The sequence below is a fragment of the Balaenoptera borealis genome, assembly GCF_965194805.1.
Source record: "Balaenoptera borealis genome assembly, chromosome: 20".
Taxonomy (NCBI): Eukaryota; Metazoa; Chordata; class Mammalia; order Artiodactyla; family Balaenopteridae; genus Balaenoptera; species Balaenoptera borealis.
The window spans coordinates 48,855,724-48,873,634 of NC_138879.1; the positions used below are offsets into that span (position 1 = coordinate 48,855,724).

Below are 17,911 nucleotides of genomic sequence, written 5' to 3' on the forward strand. Positions count from 1 at the left end.
CAGATATATAGTTTACCCTTGAACAGTGTGGGGCTAGGAGCGTCAAACCTCCTCCACACAGTCAAAAATCTGCGTATAATTTTACAGTTGGATGACTCTTCATATCCACAGTTTCGGATTGTGTAGTCCCATAGTACATATTTATTGAAAAAAATCCACTTATAAGTGGACTCATGCAGTTCAAACCCGTGTTGTTCAAGGGTCAACTGTATTTCCTAATTACAGTGGACGTTCTATCTAGCTATTTTTATACAGTGTGATAAGACATACTAATATTAAACTTTTGTAAGTTTATACAGGAGATTTGAAGAATAATTTTTTTAAAAAAATATTTATTTGGCTGTGCTCGGTCTTAGTTGCAGCACGTGGGATCTTCGCTGCGGCATGTGGGATCTAGTTCCCCAACAAGGGATCGAACCCGGGCCCCCTGCATTGGGAGCTCAGAGTCTTAACCACTGGACCACCAGGGAAGTCCCTGAAGAATAATTCTTTAAGAAACAATTCTTGATTTTTCTTTTACCTACATTTACTCGCATTGAGCTGATCACAGTACTTTTTAGATACTGTATAGAAATTGGCTTTATAGTGTTGCAAGTATAAAGAAAGGGCTCTGAAATATTAGGTAATGGGGTTACAGAATTGGATTACTGTGTGAGCACAAAGACGTATGTACTTCATTCAGTTTTTAATTTTTTTTAAAACACATACTTCTTAAGCACACAAAATAAATTGAAACAATGCTAAATTACCTCTTTTTTAAAAAAAATTTATTTTTGGCTGCGTCGGGTCTTCGTTGCTGCACGCGGGCTTTCTCTAATTGCAGCGAGCGGGGGCTACTCTTTGTTGCGGTGCGCACGCTTCTCATTGCAGTGGCTTCTCGTTGTGGAGCATGGGCTCTGGGCACGCGGGCTCAGTAGTTGTGGCTCCCAGGCTCTAGAGCGCAGGCTCAGTAGTTGTGGCACACGGGCTTAGTTGCTCTGCGGCATGTGGGATCTTTCCAGACCAGGTCTCGAACCCATGTCCCCTGCATCGGCAGGCGGATTCTTAACCACTGTGCCGCTAGGGAAGTCCCTAAATTATTTCTTGATTAAATGCATTGGTTAAGAGGGCATGAGATTGCTAAACGGCTTGTTTACATTATAAGTAATATCAGCTATTCTAAGATCACTAGTAACTAATATTCAATCTTGAAGGTTACTTCAGTTATGGTTGGAACCTTTGGCTTGTGGACAGTTTCTGAAGTACTTATCTTTGTTACTTTTTTCAGGTAATGCTTCTTTTTGTAAATTAGAAAATTTGTTTTCTTATCATTAAGGGAAAATTATTGTCTTCTCTAGAAGTTGTATGTTAATATTCAAAATTTAATAAAATTGATATCAATATATCTAGCAGGTGACATGGTTGTGATTGGGTAAATTTTAAAATAGTGTTCTTTTGGCTCAGTAATCTATTAAAGATAATTTAAAATATGTAAAATGACTATTTTAGCATTGATTTTCACAGTAGGTTACAAAACATCATCTGATATTCATATTACTATCATAGTAAACCTCACCTTTGAAAGTGTATACTGCAAATAATAATTTAGAAATAATTTAAATTCTAAGTGAAAGAAATAATCTTTCTCTTTTTCTTCTTAGGTGGAATGAACCTTACTTGTTGACTATCTCCTGGTTACTCGTTGGATTCACTTGTGGAAGAATCATTTTCCCCTGCGTGGAAGCCACTTAGTGGCATATTTAATTATAAATCCAGGGATTGCAAAGTTTTTTGATTTCCCAAAGGAGGGACATACCACTATATCAAATAAGCTTGACATTACAGCCAAAATGGTGCTGTCCCAGAGACAACGAGATGAACTGTAAGTTTCTCTGTTTTGTGATTTTTAAAAAATCCTCTCATAAAGCACAAAGTAGTAAATTAAAATACAGCTTTGGGAGACATATGCTAAATTAAAACGATTGTTATGAGAGTTCAAATATTGGTTTGGGCTCTTGGGTCTGATTTTAAAACTGGATCTTATTTTGACATAGTATTATTTACCCGTTTGACATAAACGTGTGTATGTTTAAAGCAGAGCAAACAAGTAAGTTAGTTGGGATAAGTTCTATCCTAAGCTTGTCTTAACTCATGTTCAATAGGAAGGTAGGTGCTTCAAAGCTCTTCAAAATTTTTTTGTCTGGAATCCATGTATTAGAAAAGTGAAAGCTTTTTTGTTGTTTTTACTGCTAATGCCTTTCCTTTTTGTCTTACTGTGTGGTTTTTTTTTAATATAAATTTATTTATTTATTTTTAGCTGTGTTGGGTCTTCGTTTCTGTGCGAGGGCTTTCTCTAGTTGCGGTGAGCAGGGGCCACTCTTCATTGTGGTGCGCGGGCCTCTCACTGTCGTGGCCTCTCTTGTTGCGGACCACAGGCTCCAGATGCGCAGGCTCAGTAGTTGTGGCTCACGGGCCCAGTTGCTCCGCGGCATGTGGGATCTTCCCAGACCAGGGCTCGAACCCACGTCCCCTGCATTGGCAGGCAAATTCTCAAACATTGCGCCACCAGGGAAGCCCTGTCTTACTGTGTTTTTTATCTTTTATCATCCAATGGCTATTGTATTTGAACTTTATGAGGTGGCTAGTATAGTTAATGCAAGTGCATTAATGAAAGAAGCATGAAATGATTTGACTACTGCTATTTTACAGTATCTTATAGGATCCCATATTTTATAGCATTCTGTTTTTGTAGGTGAGGAATATAGGGGGAACATTTAACTTCATGTTCTAGGTATTTAAAAGATTTTTCTGTGGGTCTTAAAAAACTTCATTTGGAAATAATTTCAAATTTATAGAGAAGTTGTAAGATTAGTACAAAGAATACTCATACATTTTATCCAAATTCACCTATTGTTTTTTACCATTTGCTCTATCATTTGCAGTCTAGCTGTGTGTGTACAGTATTTTTTTTTTAATTGGAGTATAATTGCTTTAAAATGTTGTGTTAGTTTCTGCTGTACAATGACGTGAATAAGCTATATGTATACCTATATCCCCTCCCTCTTGGACCTCCCTCCCACCCCCTGCCCATTCCACCCATCTAGGTCATCACAGAGCACCGAGCTGAGCTCCCTGTGCTATATACAGCAGGTTCCTGCTAGCTATCTATTTTATACATGGTAGTGTATATATGTCAATCCTAATCTCCCAGTTCGTCCCACCCTCCCCTTCCCCTCACCCGTGTCCACATGTCCGTTCTCTGCGTCTGCGTCTCTATTCCTTCCCTGGATATAAGTTCATCTGTACCATTTTTCTAGCTTCCACATATATGAGTTAATATACGATATTTGTTTTTCTCTTTCTGACTTACTTCATAGTATTTTTTTAAAACCATTTGAGAGTAAGTTGCATGCATGAACGACCTTTCCCCCAGGTACTTCATTGTGCGGTTCCTAAGAATAACTATATTCTTTTATAAAACCACAGTACAGTTAGCAATTTCAGTAAAATTTTACATTGTCACAATACTTTTTATTTAATCTACATCAGTTTTGTTAATTGGGCCAATAATGTCCTTTATAGCATTTTTTTCCCCTCTCTGGTACACCATCCAGTCTAGGTTTAGGTATATTTAGTTGTCATGTCACTTTAGTCTCATTTAACCTGGAACATTTCCTCAACATTTCTTTGTCTTTTATGACATTAATTTTTTTTTTTTTTTTTTTTTTTAATATTTTGCTACAGCATCACAGGGGTCACTAACGTCCCAACTAACGATCTCTATTTCGTGACTGTTCAAATCCTGGCTTTCTCCACTAAGCCAATGCCGCTCTTGGATTTTAACTAATTAATTAATTTATTTATTTTTGGCTGTGTTGGGTCTTCGTTTCTGTGTGAGGGCTTTCTCTAGTTGCGGCAAGCGGGGGCCACTCTTCATCACAGTGCGCGGGCCTCTCACTATCGTGGCCTCTCTTGTTGCGGAGCACAGGCTCCAGATGCGCAGGCTCAGTAGTTGTGGCTCACGGGCCCAGTTGCTCTGCGGCATGTGGGATCTTCCCAGACCAGGGCTCGAACCCGTGTCCCCTGCATTAGCAGGCAGATTCTCAACCACTGTGCCACCAGGGAAGCCCGACATTAATATTTTTGAATCATCTTTAAAAAAATTTTTTTTATTGAATGAAAGATTCTTTAAATTCTGTAGTGCTTTACAATTTTCAGAAGCTTCACACATGATTTCATATAATCCCATAGTAACCCTTTTTTCCTCCCTACCCCTATGTTGCCCCTTCCCCACTTCCGTCACCCCACTGGTAACTAACCACTGGCAACTAACCACTGGCTTGTTCTCTATATCTGTGAGTCTGCTTCTTTTTTGTTTTATCCACTAGTTTGTTGTATTTTTTTTAGATTCCACGTATCAGTGATATCATACAGTATTTGTCTTTCTCTATCTGACTTAGGTCACTTAGCATAATGTCCTCCAAGTCCATCCATGTTGCTGCAAATGGCAAGATTTTCTTTCTTTTTATTGGCTGAGTAGTATTCCATTGTATGTATGTCACATCTTGTTTACCCATTCATCTGTTGGCGGACACTTAGGTTGCTTCCATACTTTGGCAATTGTAAGTAACGCTGCTATGAACATTGGGGTGCATGTATCTTTTCAAATTAGTGTTTTTGTTTCTTTCGATATGTACACAGGAGTAGAATTGCTGGGTCATAAGGTAGCTCTATTTTTAGTTTTTTGAGAAACCTCCATACCTTTTTCCACAGTGGCTGCACCAATTTACATTCCCGCCAACAGTGTATGAGGGTTCCCTTTTCTTGCCAGTGTTTGTTATTTGTGAGTCTTTTTTTTTTTTTTTTAATAGAGTGTTTCTCATTTTATGTTTGTCTGTTTCCACATGACTAGATCCAGTTTATGCATTCTTGGACAGAATACTACATAAATAATTTTGTATTCTTTTCAGGATATCATATCTAGGGACACAATGTCCATTTGTCCCTCAATGATGATGTTAATTTTGATTGCTCAGTCTAAATGTCTGATGTCTCCACTATATAGTTTCTGTTATTTCCTTTTCAGCAGATAGGTGGGGAGATACTTTAAGATCATGCAAGCTTTTTTTTTCCTGTCAATAATTTCTCCCCTAGATTTAACATCCATTGATGATTTTTGCTTGAATGATTCTATACTACAGTGGTGGAAAAGTGATGATTTTCTAACCCCACTACTCATTTTGTATTTATTAGCACTCAGCTTTTTACTGTAATCAGTGGGCCTCCTTCTCCTTTTTATATACTTGTCTTTTCATTATTGGTATTAACTCATGGGTTCTTATATTTTCGGTTATCATTCATTACTATTGTACTGTTTTGGTGCTTGAATTGTCCCAGATTGTCCCATAGGAGCCTCTTCAGTTGACTCTTATCTATGCCCCTGTCATTTTTTGTGAGCACCTCCTTACTTTCTACGATAACAGGATATTCCAAGCTTATTGTTTACCTATCTTGCCTTAACCTTAGAGTCAGCCGTTGCTCTAGAAAGCCCTGGTTCCTCTTAGTGGGGAATGGTATTTGAGACCAAGATATGGGCACTAAGTGTACTCATTACTACTGGGATGTCTTTGCTTCTGGGCCCTTTAAGTAGACAGAACTAGGATATACATGTATGTATTAACACATATACAGACCCCCTAGCTCACATGTGTACTAAGGTTTCTCAGTCTTTGCACAGTTGACGTTTTGCGCCGAATAATTCTTTGCTGTGGGGGCTATCCTGTACACTCTTGGTTGTTTAGCAACATCCCTAGCTTCTACCCACTAGGTGCCACAACCAAAAATATCTCCAGATGTTGCCACTGTCCTCTAGGAGGGCTTTCATACTTCCAAAATAGTTTTAGAATTATTACGCTCATACCACTACAAAAAACAAATCTCCTGGAAAGGGTCCAGAGTTTGTATGCAGTTCTCCCCCCATCCATCCTGCCCAAGACTGAGAGTATATAATCAAATACTGTGTAAGTTATGTGGATTTGTTTTGTTCTGTTTTTTCTCTCACTCTTCATGTACTTATATCATTCATTTGAAATACAGATGGGTTCATGTGTTCTAGTGTTTCAGTTTCTGTGTTTTGCATCACATCCCCTTCCCATCTTCTCTAGTTGCGGCGAGCCGGGGCTACTCTTCGTTGCGGTACACGGACTTATTGCGATGGCCTCTCTTGTTGTAGAGCACGGGCTCTAGGTGCGCAGGCTTAGTAGTTGTGGCATGCGGGCTTTAGTAGTTGTGGCTCGCGGGCTCTAGAGCACAGGCTCAGTAGTTGTGGCGCACGGGCTTAGTTGCTCCGCAGCATGTGAGATCTTCCTAGACCAGGGCTTGGACCCGTGTCCCCTGCGTTGGCAGGCGGATTCTTAACCACTGCGCCACCAGGGAAGCCTGCAAATGTACTTTTATAAGCCTGCAAATGTACTTTTATATTATTGAAGGCATGTCTGGTTTTTAAATCATTCTTGTTTCTAAGTCACTTCAGATCCTTTTCTTCTAGATACCTTGTGTGAGCTGACTGCAAGTCATGCTTATTACCCTCATAATCAGGATGAATATTTAAACATTATGGCCAAGAATAGAGCTTTTATATATATGTATGTGTGTGTGTGTGTGTGTGTGTGTGTGTGTGTGTGTGTGTGTATAAATTTGTTTATTTTTGGCTGTGTTGGGTCTTCGTTTCTGTATGCGGGCTTTCTCTAGTTGCCGTGAGCGGGGGCTACTCTTTGTTGCAGTGTGCGGGCTTCTCATTGTGGTGGCTTCTCTTGTCGTGGTAGGCACACGGGCTTCCGTAGTTGTGGCTCGTGGGCTCTAGAGCGCAGGCTCAGTAGTTGTGGCGCACGGGCTTAGTTGCTCCGCGGCATGTGGGATCTTCCCGGACCAGGGCTCGAACCCATGTCCCCTGCATTGGCAGGTGAATTCTTAACCACTGAGCCACCAGGGAAGGCCCAAGAATAGAGCTTTTAATATGGCTAAAACTCAGTTGAGAAGGGGAGAACCTAATTTCAGGTGGCCAAGTTTTTATAGAATTTGAGATAAGAATTGACTTAAATGTGCTCATCAAGCAAAAAAAAATTGTCTTACAGATCTAAATGTAAATTTGGGAAGTAGATTTAGTGTCCTCCAATTTTTAGTAAGGAGATAAAATGAAGGGATTTGCTTTTTCTCCTGTTTTTGAAAATGATGTGAACATATATTTACTATGATAGCAAGAAACAAATGTTTATGTACCTCTTACAAGTAAGATATTTTTTGGCACCTCTGTTAGCCTTTGTAACATTTTAGCATTTCTGAAGGTTGGATAGCAGTTAGGCTATAAAATTCTTTGAGGTATTTTTGGAAAAGAAATGAAATTAATTTTAACAAACTTGAAACAGGTAATTTGTGATTCAGCTCAGCAAATGTGTATTGCCTGCCTTCTGGGTTCTTACTACTCTAGGGCATATAAACATGAATAATAACATGAAAACATTTTTCTGGATATGACAAACATCTTTATTTTATAGATAAATCGAGGATGGGAGAAATTAAAATTATCCAATTTTATGACACTAATAGAGGCAGTTTTCTGACTTTAAGTTCACTATTCATTAAACAAAATTCCATTACCAAAATTAATATATGTCAAAAGTAAACATAGCCCCCTAGTTTCTCAGTCCCACTTTCCAGAAGTGACCACCGTCACCTCTGTATATTATAATTTTTTCACATATTTTCATGTTTTTACAAAAATTACATGAACATCTTTTTTTCCTTAAGATTTATAAGATAGAATTATACTTTACAACCTGTTTTTAATATTTTTTGTCACCCTTTGAGTTTGGAAATGGTACTATCTGTTGTTAGTTCATCTAATAGCTACTTATAGCAAAATAAACTCATATCTCTATTTTTTTTTAATCAAATTTTACACATTGATTTCCCCCCATGAAAGATGAAGGAAGTCTGTTACTTTTATGTTGTCCTGGTTGATAATATTTGTACTGTTTGATTTGATGTTCACCCCTAGTTCCTTTGTGCCACAACTTTCCCATTCTTGTATTTTTTAACAGCTGTAATGAAGTATAGTTGATATACAAATAACTGTACATATTTAATGTGTACAATTTGATGAGTTTGGACCATTCTTGTATTCTTATTTTTCCCAATCAGAGTTATAAATATTAAGGGAAAAAATGGCCATGCATTAGACTGCAAAGAAAATCTCAAATTCCAAAAAAGCAGAAATCACGTAGGCCTCATTTGCTGACCATAATGCAATAAAAATACAAATTAATAGCAAAAGGAGAGAAAAGAGAAATCTATTCATGTGAACATTTAAAAATATACTTCTAAATAACTGTGGAATAAAGAGAGCAAAATAAAACTTAGGAAGTGAAGAAATCAGTAATAGTGAGGGTACTCACCTCTGGGATATAGCCCACATAGCATACAGAAAATTAGATGGTCTTTACTCTTTTAAGAAAAAAAAACAAAGATGAGGAATGAACATTCAATTCAAGAAAAAAGGAAAATAAGCTTAAAGGAAGCAGAGGGAAGGAATAATAAAACCAGATATTAATGAAATAGAAAATATAACTTGGTAACTTGATTGGTAAAATTAAAAACTAGCTTTAAAAATAGACAAAACTGGGGCTTCCCTGGTGGCACAGTGGTTAAGAATCCACCTGCCAGTGCAGGGGACACGGGTTCGAGCCGTGGTCTGGGAAGATCCCACATGCCGCAGAGCAACTAAGCCCGTGTGCCACAACTACTGAGCCTGCACTCTAGAGCCTGGGAGCCACAACTACTGAAGCCCACATGCCTAGAGCCCGTGCTCCGCAACAAGAGAAGCCACTGCAATGAGAAGCCCGCGCGCCGCAACGAAGAGTAGCCCCCACTCACCACAACTAAAGAATGCCTGTGCGCAGCAACAAAGACCCAACACAGCCAAAAATTAATTAAATTAATTAATAAAAAAATAGATAGTAGGGGAAATTGCAGTGGGGCTGGGAGAATATGGGAATGCTGCACTACCTACTCAATTTGTTTCTGTAAATCTAAAACTGTTCTAAAAAATAAAGTCTAAAAAAAGGATGTTACAGAGTATGTAAATATGAAAAGATTTTTTTTAAAATAGACAAAACTGAAAGAAAAAAGACACAGATGAACAATATAGTAATGAAAAAGGCAGCATAAAATGAACTCAGGTGATTTTCAAAATTATGAGAATGTTCTATCCTATTAGATTTGAAAATCTAAATGACCCAAGTGATTTTCTAGGAAAATATATATGATAAAATCTGTTCAGGAAGAGGTAGAAAACTTGAATAGATAATTGACTGTAGAGGAAATGGTAAAAATAGTTACAGATTTCAAGTCCGGACGATTTTCAAGCCTAGACTTTCTGTCAAGTCTTTAAGGACCAGTAACTTCCCAGATTATGTTGTCTCTTCCAGAACATAGAAAAAGGTGGAAAACTTAGGAGCTCATTTTACAAGGGTAGAATAACCCTGATAGTGACACTAGGCAAAAGGAAAATAACAACAAATATTATACACTAATTTTTTACGTGAACTCAGATATAAAGATATTAAATAATATAACAACTGAATCCAGTAGCATATGAGAAAAGTTAGTCATGGCCAAGTATGATTTATCCCAGGAATGCAAAGGTTTTTCAATATTTAGAAACCTGTTAGTGTAATTACTATATTAATAAATAGGAGAGAAAAACGTGATCAATCCAGGAAATACAGAAATAGTGTTTTTTTTTTTTTTTTAAAGTTATACAATTTTTATTTATTTATTTATTTATTTATGGCTGTGTTGGGTCTTCGTTTCTGTGCGAGGGCTTTCCCCAGTTGCGGCAAGTGGGGGCCACTCTTCATCGCGGTGCGCGGGCCTTTCTTTATTGCGGCCTCTCTTGTTGCGGAGCACAGGCTCCAGACGCGCAGGCTCAGTAATTGTGGCTCACAGGCCTAGTTGCTCCGCGGCATGTGGGATCTTCCCAGACCAGGGCTCGAACCCGTGTGCCCTGCATTGGCAGGCAGATTCTCAACCACTGCGCCACCAGGGAAGCCCCAGAAATAGTGTTTTTAATACTCAATCCTGATTGTTAGAAGTTCTGAGAAAATAAGGAATAGGATATTTTCTTAACTTGATTAAGGCTCATTGCCAGAAATTTACAGCAAACATTAGAAATATCAAGTGCATTTCCATTAAAGTCTAGAAGAAGTTCAGAATTCCTATGTTCCTGCTACCATTTAAACATATTTGAGATTCTAGCCAATGCAGTGAGACAACAAAAAGAATTAGATAAAACTGTAGGAAAGGAAGAGACCAAATATATTTGTAGGTGATAGCGTCTACGTAGGAAATCCAACAGAATCAACTATAGAGTGATTGGGTTTAGTATGGTGGCCATAAACAAGATGGCATTCAAAAATAAATTGTTTTTGTTATCAGGTAATATAGTAGAAAAGATTACTTTGCCTTGTTTCTAGTGAAAAATGTGAATAATGGGAAGGTGTCAGAACTTTCATATTATTAATAAAATTAAATAGAATCCCAATCAAAATCCAAACAGAAGTTTTCATGAATTTGACCAGCTTGATTTGAAAAGTCATCTGGAAGAGAAAAATGGTTATGAAAAAACTATGAAGGATTAATGAGAAAGAACTAATTGTACCAGATATCCAAACATTACTACAAAGGTAGTAAGTAAAATATTTGTGGACTAGGCAAATAGGTTAAGGGTACAGATGAAGTTCAGAGACAGGCCCATTTATCCATAGAAATTCAGCGTATGGTAAAACTGGCTTTTCACATCAATAGAGAAAAGATGTACTGTTCAGCAAATAGTATTAGTACAGCACATTGTTAAGATAAACTTGAGTTCAGATGAAGTAAAAGCCCAAATTTGTTAAACACATAAAAATTACAGTGTAGAGGACTTGCCTGGTGGCACAGTGGTTGAGAATCCGCCTGCCAATACAGGGGACACGGGTTCAAACCCTGGTCTGGGAAGATCCCACGTGCCACGGAGCAACTAAGGCCATGTGCCACAACTACTAAGCCTGCACTCTAGAGCCTGCGAGCCACAACTACTGAGCCTGCGTGCCACAACAACTGAAGCCCGCGCTCCTAGAGCCCGTGCTCCACAACAAGAGAAGCCACCGCAATGAGAAGTGCGTGCACTGCAACAAAGAGTAGTCCCAGCTTGCCCCAACTAGAGAAAGTCTGCGCGCAGCAATGAAGACCCAACGCAGCCATAAATAAATAAATAAATAATTATGGTATAGAAATGGTAGAAGAAAATACAGCCTTTTGGTAGGAAAAGACTTCCTAAAGATACCAAATGTGGAAAACAAAAGAAGTGGTAAATCTGACTATATCGAATTATAAAATTTTTGTAAGAAGAAAGACCTAAAACAAAATTAAAACACAAGCGACCTGCTGTGGAAAATATTTGCAACACATATAACAACGGAATGGCATCTAGAGTATATAAAGAAGTCCTAAAAATTGATAAAAAATTATCACAAACAACCAGTAGAAAAAAGAAAAAATATTACTAAGGCCATTCACAAACAAAACAAATTTTAAAATTGGCCAGTAAACACGTGACATAGTATTTAACATCCGTAAACAAAACAAGATACAGTTTGTTCTTTAAACAATTGTCCAAAATGAAAATGATGATAACCTTGGCTAGCAAGGGTGTAGGGAAATGGGTTCTCTCAGGTACCGGATGGATGTATACATTGTTATAATTTCTTTAAAGGTCAGTTTGACAGTATCTTTTAAAATATGTTCTTTGATCTAACAGTTTTCTTTATAAAGAGCTCTTTTTAGCACATATGCAAATATTTCTGTATGGATAGCTATGTAAAACTATGTATGTTTATTGCATTGTTTTCATTGGTAAGAAACTGGTAACAACCCAGAACGGTCTATCATTAGGGGTATGTTAAATATGGTACATCCATTCTATGGGATACTGTATATCAGCTTAAAAATGTGGTATATTTATGTGTATCTACACGTAAAGAGGTGTAAAATCTATTGTTCAGTCAAATAATCTGGTTGTCAAATAAGATGGTATGATACGTTTCTGTTAAACACCCACACACACAATTATGCATTTCTTTTGTGCCTATATCTGTGTAGATGCACAGATAAAGGCCTGAAAGGATATACACTAAATTGTTAACAGTGGTTACCTCTGAAGAGACGAATGAAATTGGATAAAGGTAGAACGAAGATTTCTGATAGTATTGTTTCAGTATTTTAGAAGGCAAATATTTATTTTTTGTGTAAATAAAATAAAAATTTAATGGATTTTCTTTTAAACAAAGAAACTATAGATAATTAATATTCTCTGGCATTATAGGTTGCAATGGAGAAGCTTTAGGTCAGCCTGTTTCTCCTTGCTTTTCTGCCTAGGGATCCGTAGTATTTGTTTACTTATCTTCATGTTCACCCAAGGTAGGTTTTGGATATTCTTTAAGAACATTTGCTCTTATTATATCAGTATTTGGTTATATCGTATTATGTCTTTTTGGATTCCTTTTGTTTTGATTTATTTTTAGTTTTATGTTACCTTAGATTTTTTTTGAAGGTATAGAGTGTTCATCTATAATTTTCTCCTGCTTCCAGGGGTTATTCTTCCTCTAAAGCATGCTTTTCTCTCTCTTTTACTTGCTTTGCTACTTTTCCTCTTCTCCTCTTAAAAAAGTTTGCACGGGTCCTTTGTGGCATTTTTGAGGGCAGTTCTGTTCATGGGAAAAAGTGAGACAAAGCTGGCATAGCTTGAAATTGAGTGTGCTGTTTTAGTACACCTTTCTACCATATTAGTACAGTCCTTTGCCCTTGGGGCATTTTACCTCAGCTTTCCACGTCCTTCCCAGGTGAGCTAATCTTCCTCAAGTGATCTCAAGGCTTTTTTGGATAATTTATTGTTTGTCTCTGTTAGCTAATTCTGGCTGGCTCACGTAAAGCTAATTCTCTTTACCCTTCTCTTAAATCCTGCGTTACCTGTAGACAGCTTCACTGCCCTAAAAATCCCCTGTGCTTGCCTATTTGTCCATCATCCCTCCTTCCTCTCTCCAAAACCCCTGGCAACCACTGATCTTTTTACTCTCTCTGTAGTTTTGCTATTTCCAAAAGTTGAAATCATGTGGTATGAGGCTTTTCAGAATGACTTCTTTCACTTAGCAATGTGCATTTAAGGTTCCTTCATGTCTTTTTGTTACTATAATATATTTTTAAGCTGTGTTTTGCTTTAAAAAACTAACCTCTTCAATTAGTTGAGGTGTTCAAGTTTCTCTTCTGCATACATTTGAACATTGTATATATTTAGTATCTATTAAAGAGTGGTTCTGTCCTGGCCTTTAAAAAAAAGTAAAGATCTGTACTTCCCTATACACTTAAAATTGTACATGGGAGTACACTACTACCCCTGTGAATGAGAATCTTCTTAATACTGGGCAACAAAAGTAAAATACATGAATTGGGTGCTGGGACTGAAATGAGACTGTAACTAATTCATATCCTCTCAGGTTCAAATTTTTATTTTAAAAAGCTATGTATTTTCTTTGACTATAAAAATAAGTATATATTTAAACATAAGCTTCTTAATATATTGCTCTCATCTGGCTTATGTTTTGAGATTTTGCTGCTTTTTAAACTTTAAAAGGTTGATAATAATGAAACCTGTAACCATATTTCCTTGGGGTGAAAGAGTATGAGGCCTTCTGAGTCTTCAAAGGAAGATTAAAGTATCCTCAGTTTGTGTTATATTTAATCTTTTTATTCTTTGAAAGTTTTTAATTGAAATATTTCATTCAGTAGAATGCATCATATTCTGATCATTCCAGATAACAAGTAATGACTTACTATAATGGAGTACTGGTATTTTCTCCTGTTGTTAATGTTAGACTTGTCAAAATAATAACCTAGTAAACAAAAACACATACTTCATTTGTGAAATTAAACCAAAATTATAAAATTGCTGAATGTTTCAAAAACTGTATTTAGACATTTGTAGAGAAGAGTGAAATGTAGGCATCTCTAAAGATAATAAAGATGTGGTCATCAATGTCAAAACTGTTGATTTTTCTGTAGAACTCATACAAAGCTTTTATTGTGTCATAAGACATTTCATTTCTCTGAAATTTTTTATTGTATTCTAGAGGATCGTATTAGAAGAGAAGTCATACCGTAAAAGAGAGGAAGGCAGTGCCACAAATACTATTAAGGAAGTTGAGAAAGTTATATGCTGAGTGGCTCCTATTGTCTATGTGAGGTTGAAAGTCAACTGAAAGGTGGGATGCAATTAGGTATTTGAGCGTGCGAAAAGGAGACCAGGGACAAGTGAATGATTCATCAGGCAGCACTGGAATGACAACCACTTGACCCATACCAGTTCTAAAAATATAAATCCATTATTAGCTGTATTGTAGATCATTGACTATCTTGCTCTTCAGTGCAGAATTAAAATTATGCTCCGTCAGCAAATGGAACTTGTATTTAGCCAGGTAATTCTGAGGATGCTTGTTTGTGACTATGACTTGATTTTAAGGGATCTTTACTTTTTACTTTTATGCTTTAGGGCTTGGCTTACTTATGATGCTCTTCCTTTATTTAGTTGGTATCCCATCTAATCTTCCTATATGCTTCTGATAAGTAAGTCTTAAAAATATCACTTAAGTTAAACTGCCTTTTCTTGCCTTGCATGTCCTTCATAATCTGTTTCTGTCCTGTCTTTCAGCCATTTCTCTCATATCTTAATCTCATTTCCAATATTTATATCTATTATTTAGATAGACCACTTTTGAGCAATTTTAAGTAAAAGTGATTATAGGCATTCTTTTCTTCTCAACTTTAATGCAAATATTTCTAGTGCTTTATCATTAACTATAACATTTGTTGGTTGAAGGTTTGAGGGGTTTCTTTTTAAAATATATTTTTTAAAATATTTATTTATTTGGCTGGGCCAGGTCTTTAGTTGAGGCATGTGGACTCTTAGTTGCGGCAGGCGAGCGGGATCTAGTTCCCTGACCAGGGATCAAACCCGGGCCCCCTGCATTGGGAGCGTAGAGTCTTAACTGCTTGACCACCAGGGAAATCCCTAAAATATTAATAAGAGATGTCTTTTTTTTTTTTTTTTGAGTTTGAGCTTTTTTTTTTTTTTTTAACATCTTTATTGGAGTATAGTTGCTTTACAATGGTGTGTTAGTTTCTGCTTTATAACAAAGTGAATCAGCTATGCATATACATATATCCCCATAACTCCTCCCTCTTGCGTCTCCCTCCCTCCCACCCTCCCTATCCCACCCCTCTAGGTGGTCACAAAGCACCGAGCTGATCTCCCTGTGCTATGCAGCTACTTCCCAGTAGCTAGCTATTTTACATTTGGTAGTATATACAAGTCCATGCCACTCTCTCACTTCATCCCAGCTTACCCTTCCCCCTCCCTATGTCCTCAAGTCCATTCTCTACATCTGCGTCTTTATTCCTGTCCTGCCCCTAGGTTCTTCATAACCTTTTTTTTTTTTTAGATTCCATATATATGTGTTAGCATACGGTACTTGTTTTTCTCTTTCTGACTTACTTCACTCTGTATGACAAACTCTAGGTCCATCCACCTCACTACAAATAACTCAATTTTGTTTCTTTTTATGGCTGAGTAATATTCCATTGTATATATGTGCCACATCTTCTTTATCCATTCATCTGTCGATGGTTGCTTAGGTTGCTTCCATGTCCTGGCTATTGTAAATAGAGCTGCAATGAACATTGTGGTACATGACTCTTTTTGAATTATGGTTTTCTCAGGGTATATGCCCAGTAGTGGGACTGCTGGGTCATATGGTACTTCTATTTTTAGTTTTTTAAGGAACCTCCATACTGTTCTCCATAGTGGCTGTATCAATTTACATTCCCACCAACAGTGCAAGAGGGTTCCCTTTTCTCCACACCCTCTCCAGCATTTATTGTTTGTAGATTTTTTCATGATGGCCATTCTGACTGGTGTGAGGTTTTTGTAGTTTTGATTTGCATTTCTCTAACGATTAGTGATGTTGAGCATTCTTTCATGTGTTTGTTGGCAGTCTGTATATCTTCTTTGGAGAAATGTCTGTTTAGGTCTTCTGCCCATTTTTGGATTGGGTTGTTTGTTTTTTTTGATATGGAGCTGCATGAGCTGCTTGTAAATTTTGGAGATAAATTAATCCTTTGTCAGTTGCTTCATTTGCAAATATTTTCTCCCATTCTGAGCGTTGTCTTTTCATCTTGTTTATGGTTTCCTTTGCTGTGCAAAAGCTTTTAAGTTTCATTAGGTCCCATTTGTTTATTTTTATTTTTATTTCCATTTCTCTAAGAGGTGGGTCAAAAAGGATCTTGCTGTGATTTACGTCGTAGAGTGTTCTGCCTATGTTTTCCTCTAAGAGTTTTATAGTGTCTGGCCTTACGTTGAGGTCTTTAATCCATTTTTTTTTTAAACATCTTTATTGAAGTATAATTGCTTTACAATGGTGTGTTAGTTTCTGCTTTATAACAAAGTGAATCAGTTATACATATACATATGTTCCCATATCTCTTCCCTCTTGCGTCTCCCTCCCTCTCACCCTCCCCATCTCACCCCTCTAGGTGGTCACAAAGCACCGAGCTGATCTCCCTGTGCTATGCGGCTGCTTCCCACCAGCTATCTATTTTACATTTGGTAGTGTATATATGTCCATGACACTCTCTCACCCTGTCATATCTCACCCCTCCCCCTCCCCATATCCTGAAGTCCATTCTCTAGTAGGTCTGTGTCTTTATTCCTGTCTTGCCACTAGGTTCTTCATGGCCTTTTTTTATTTTTCCTTAGATTCCATATATATGTGTTAGCATACTGTATTTGTTTTTCTCTTTCTGACTTACTTCACTCTGTATGACAGACTCGAACTCCATCCACCTCATTACAAATACCTCCATTTCATTTCTTTTTATGGCTGAGTAATATTCCATTGTATATATGTGCCACATCTTCTTTATCCATTCATCTGATGATGGACACTTAGGTTGCTTCCATGTCCTGGCTATTGTAAATAGAGCTGCAATGAACATTTTGGTACATGACTCTTTTTGAACTATGGTTTTCTCAGGGTATATGCCCAGTAGTGGGATTGCTGGGTTGTATGGTAGTTCTATTTGTAGTTTTTTAAGGAACCTCCATACTGTTCTCCATAGTGGCTGTATCAATTTACATTCCCACCAACAGTGCAAGAGGGTTCCCTTTCCTCCACACCCTCTCCAGCATTTACTGTTTCTAGATTTTTTGATGATGGCCATTCTGACCGGTGTGAGATGATATCTCATTGTAGTTTTGATTTGCATTTCTCTAATGATTAATGATGTTGAGCATTCTTTCATGTGTCTGTTGGCAATCTGTATATCTTCTTTGGAGAAATGTCTGTTTAGGTCTTCTGCCCATTTTTGGATTGGGTTGTTCGTTTTTTTGTTATTGAGCTGCATGAGCTGCTTGTAAATCTTGGAGATTAATCCTTTGTCAGTTGCTTCACTTGCAAATATTTTCTCCCATTCTGATGGTTGTCTTTTGGTCTTGTTTATGGTTTCCTTTGCTGTGCAAAAGCTTTTAAGTTTCATTAGGTCCCATTTGTTTATTTGTGTTCTTATTTCTGTTTCTCTAGGAGCTGGGTCAAAAAGAATCTTGCTGTGATTTAATCCATTTTGAGTTTATTTTTGTGTATGGTGTTAGGCAGTGTTCTAATTTCATTTTTTCACATGTAGCTGTCCAGTTTTCCCAGCACCATTTGTAGAAGAGGCTGTATTTTCTCCATTATATATTCTTGCTTCCTTTATCAAAGAAAAGGTGACCATATGTGCATGGGTTTAT

At 37.2% G+C, this 17,911-nt stretch overlaps 1 protein-coding gene across 3 annotated transcripts in view; it reads left to right on the forward strand.

Moving 5' to 3' along the window:
- PAFAH1B1 (platelet activating factor acetylhydrolase 1b regulatory subunit 1) overlaps positions 1–17,911 on the forward strand; it is an 80,601-nt gene that overhangs the window by 33,494 nt on the left and 29,196 nt on the right. For all 3 annotated transcript variants that reach the window (XM_082370746.1, XM_082370748.1, XM_082370747.1), the window contains one exon: positions 1,641–1,861. In XM_082370746.1, the coding sequence (XP_082226872.1) occupies positions 1,830–1,861 (32 nt within the window). In that variant the 5' untranslated portion in view covers positions 1,641–1,829. The remainder of the gene's footprint in view (positions 1–1,640; positions 1,862–17,911) is intronic.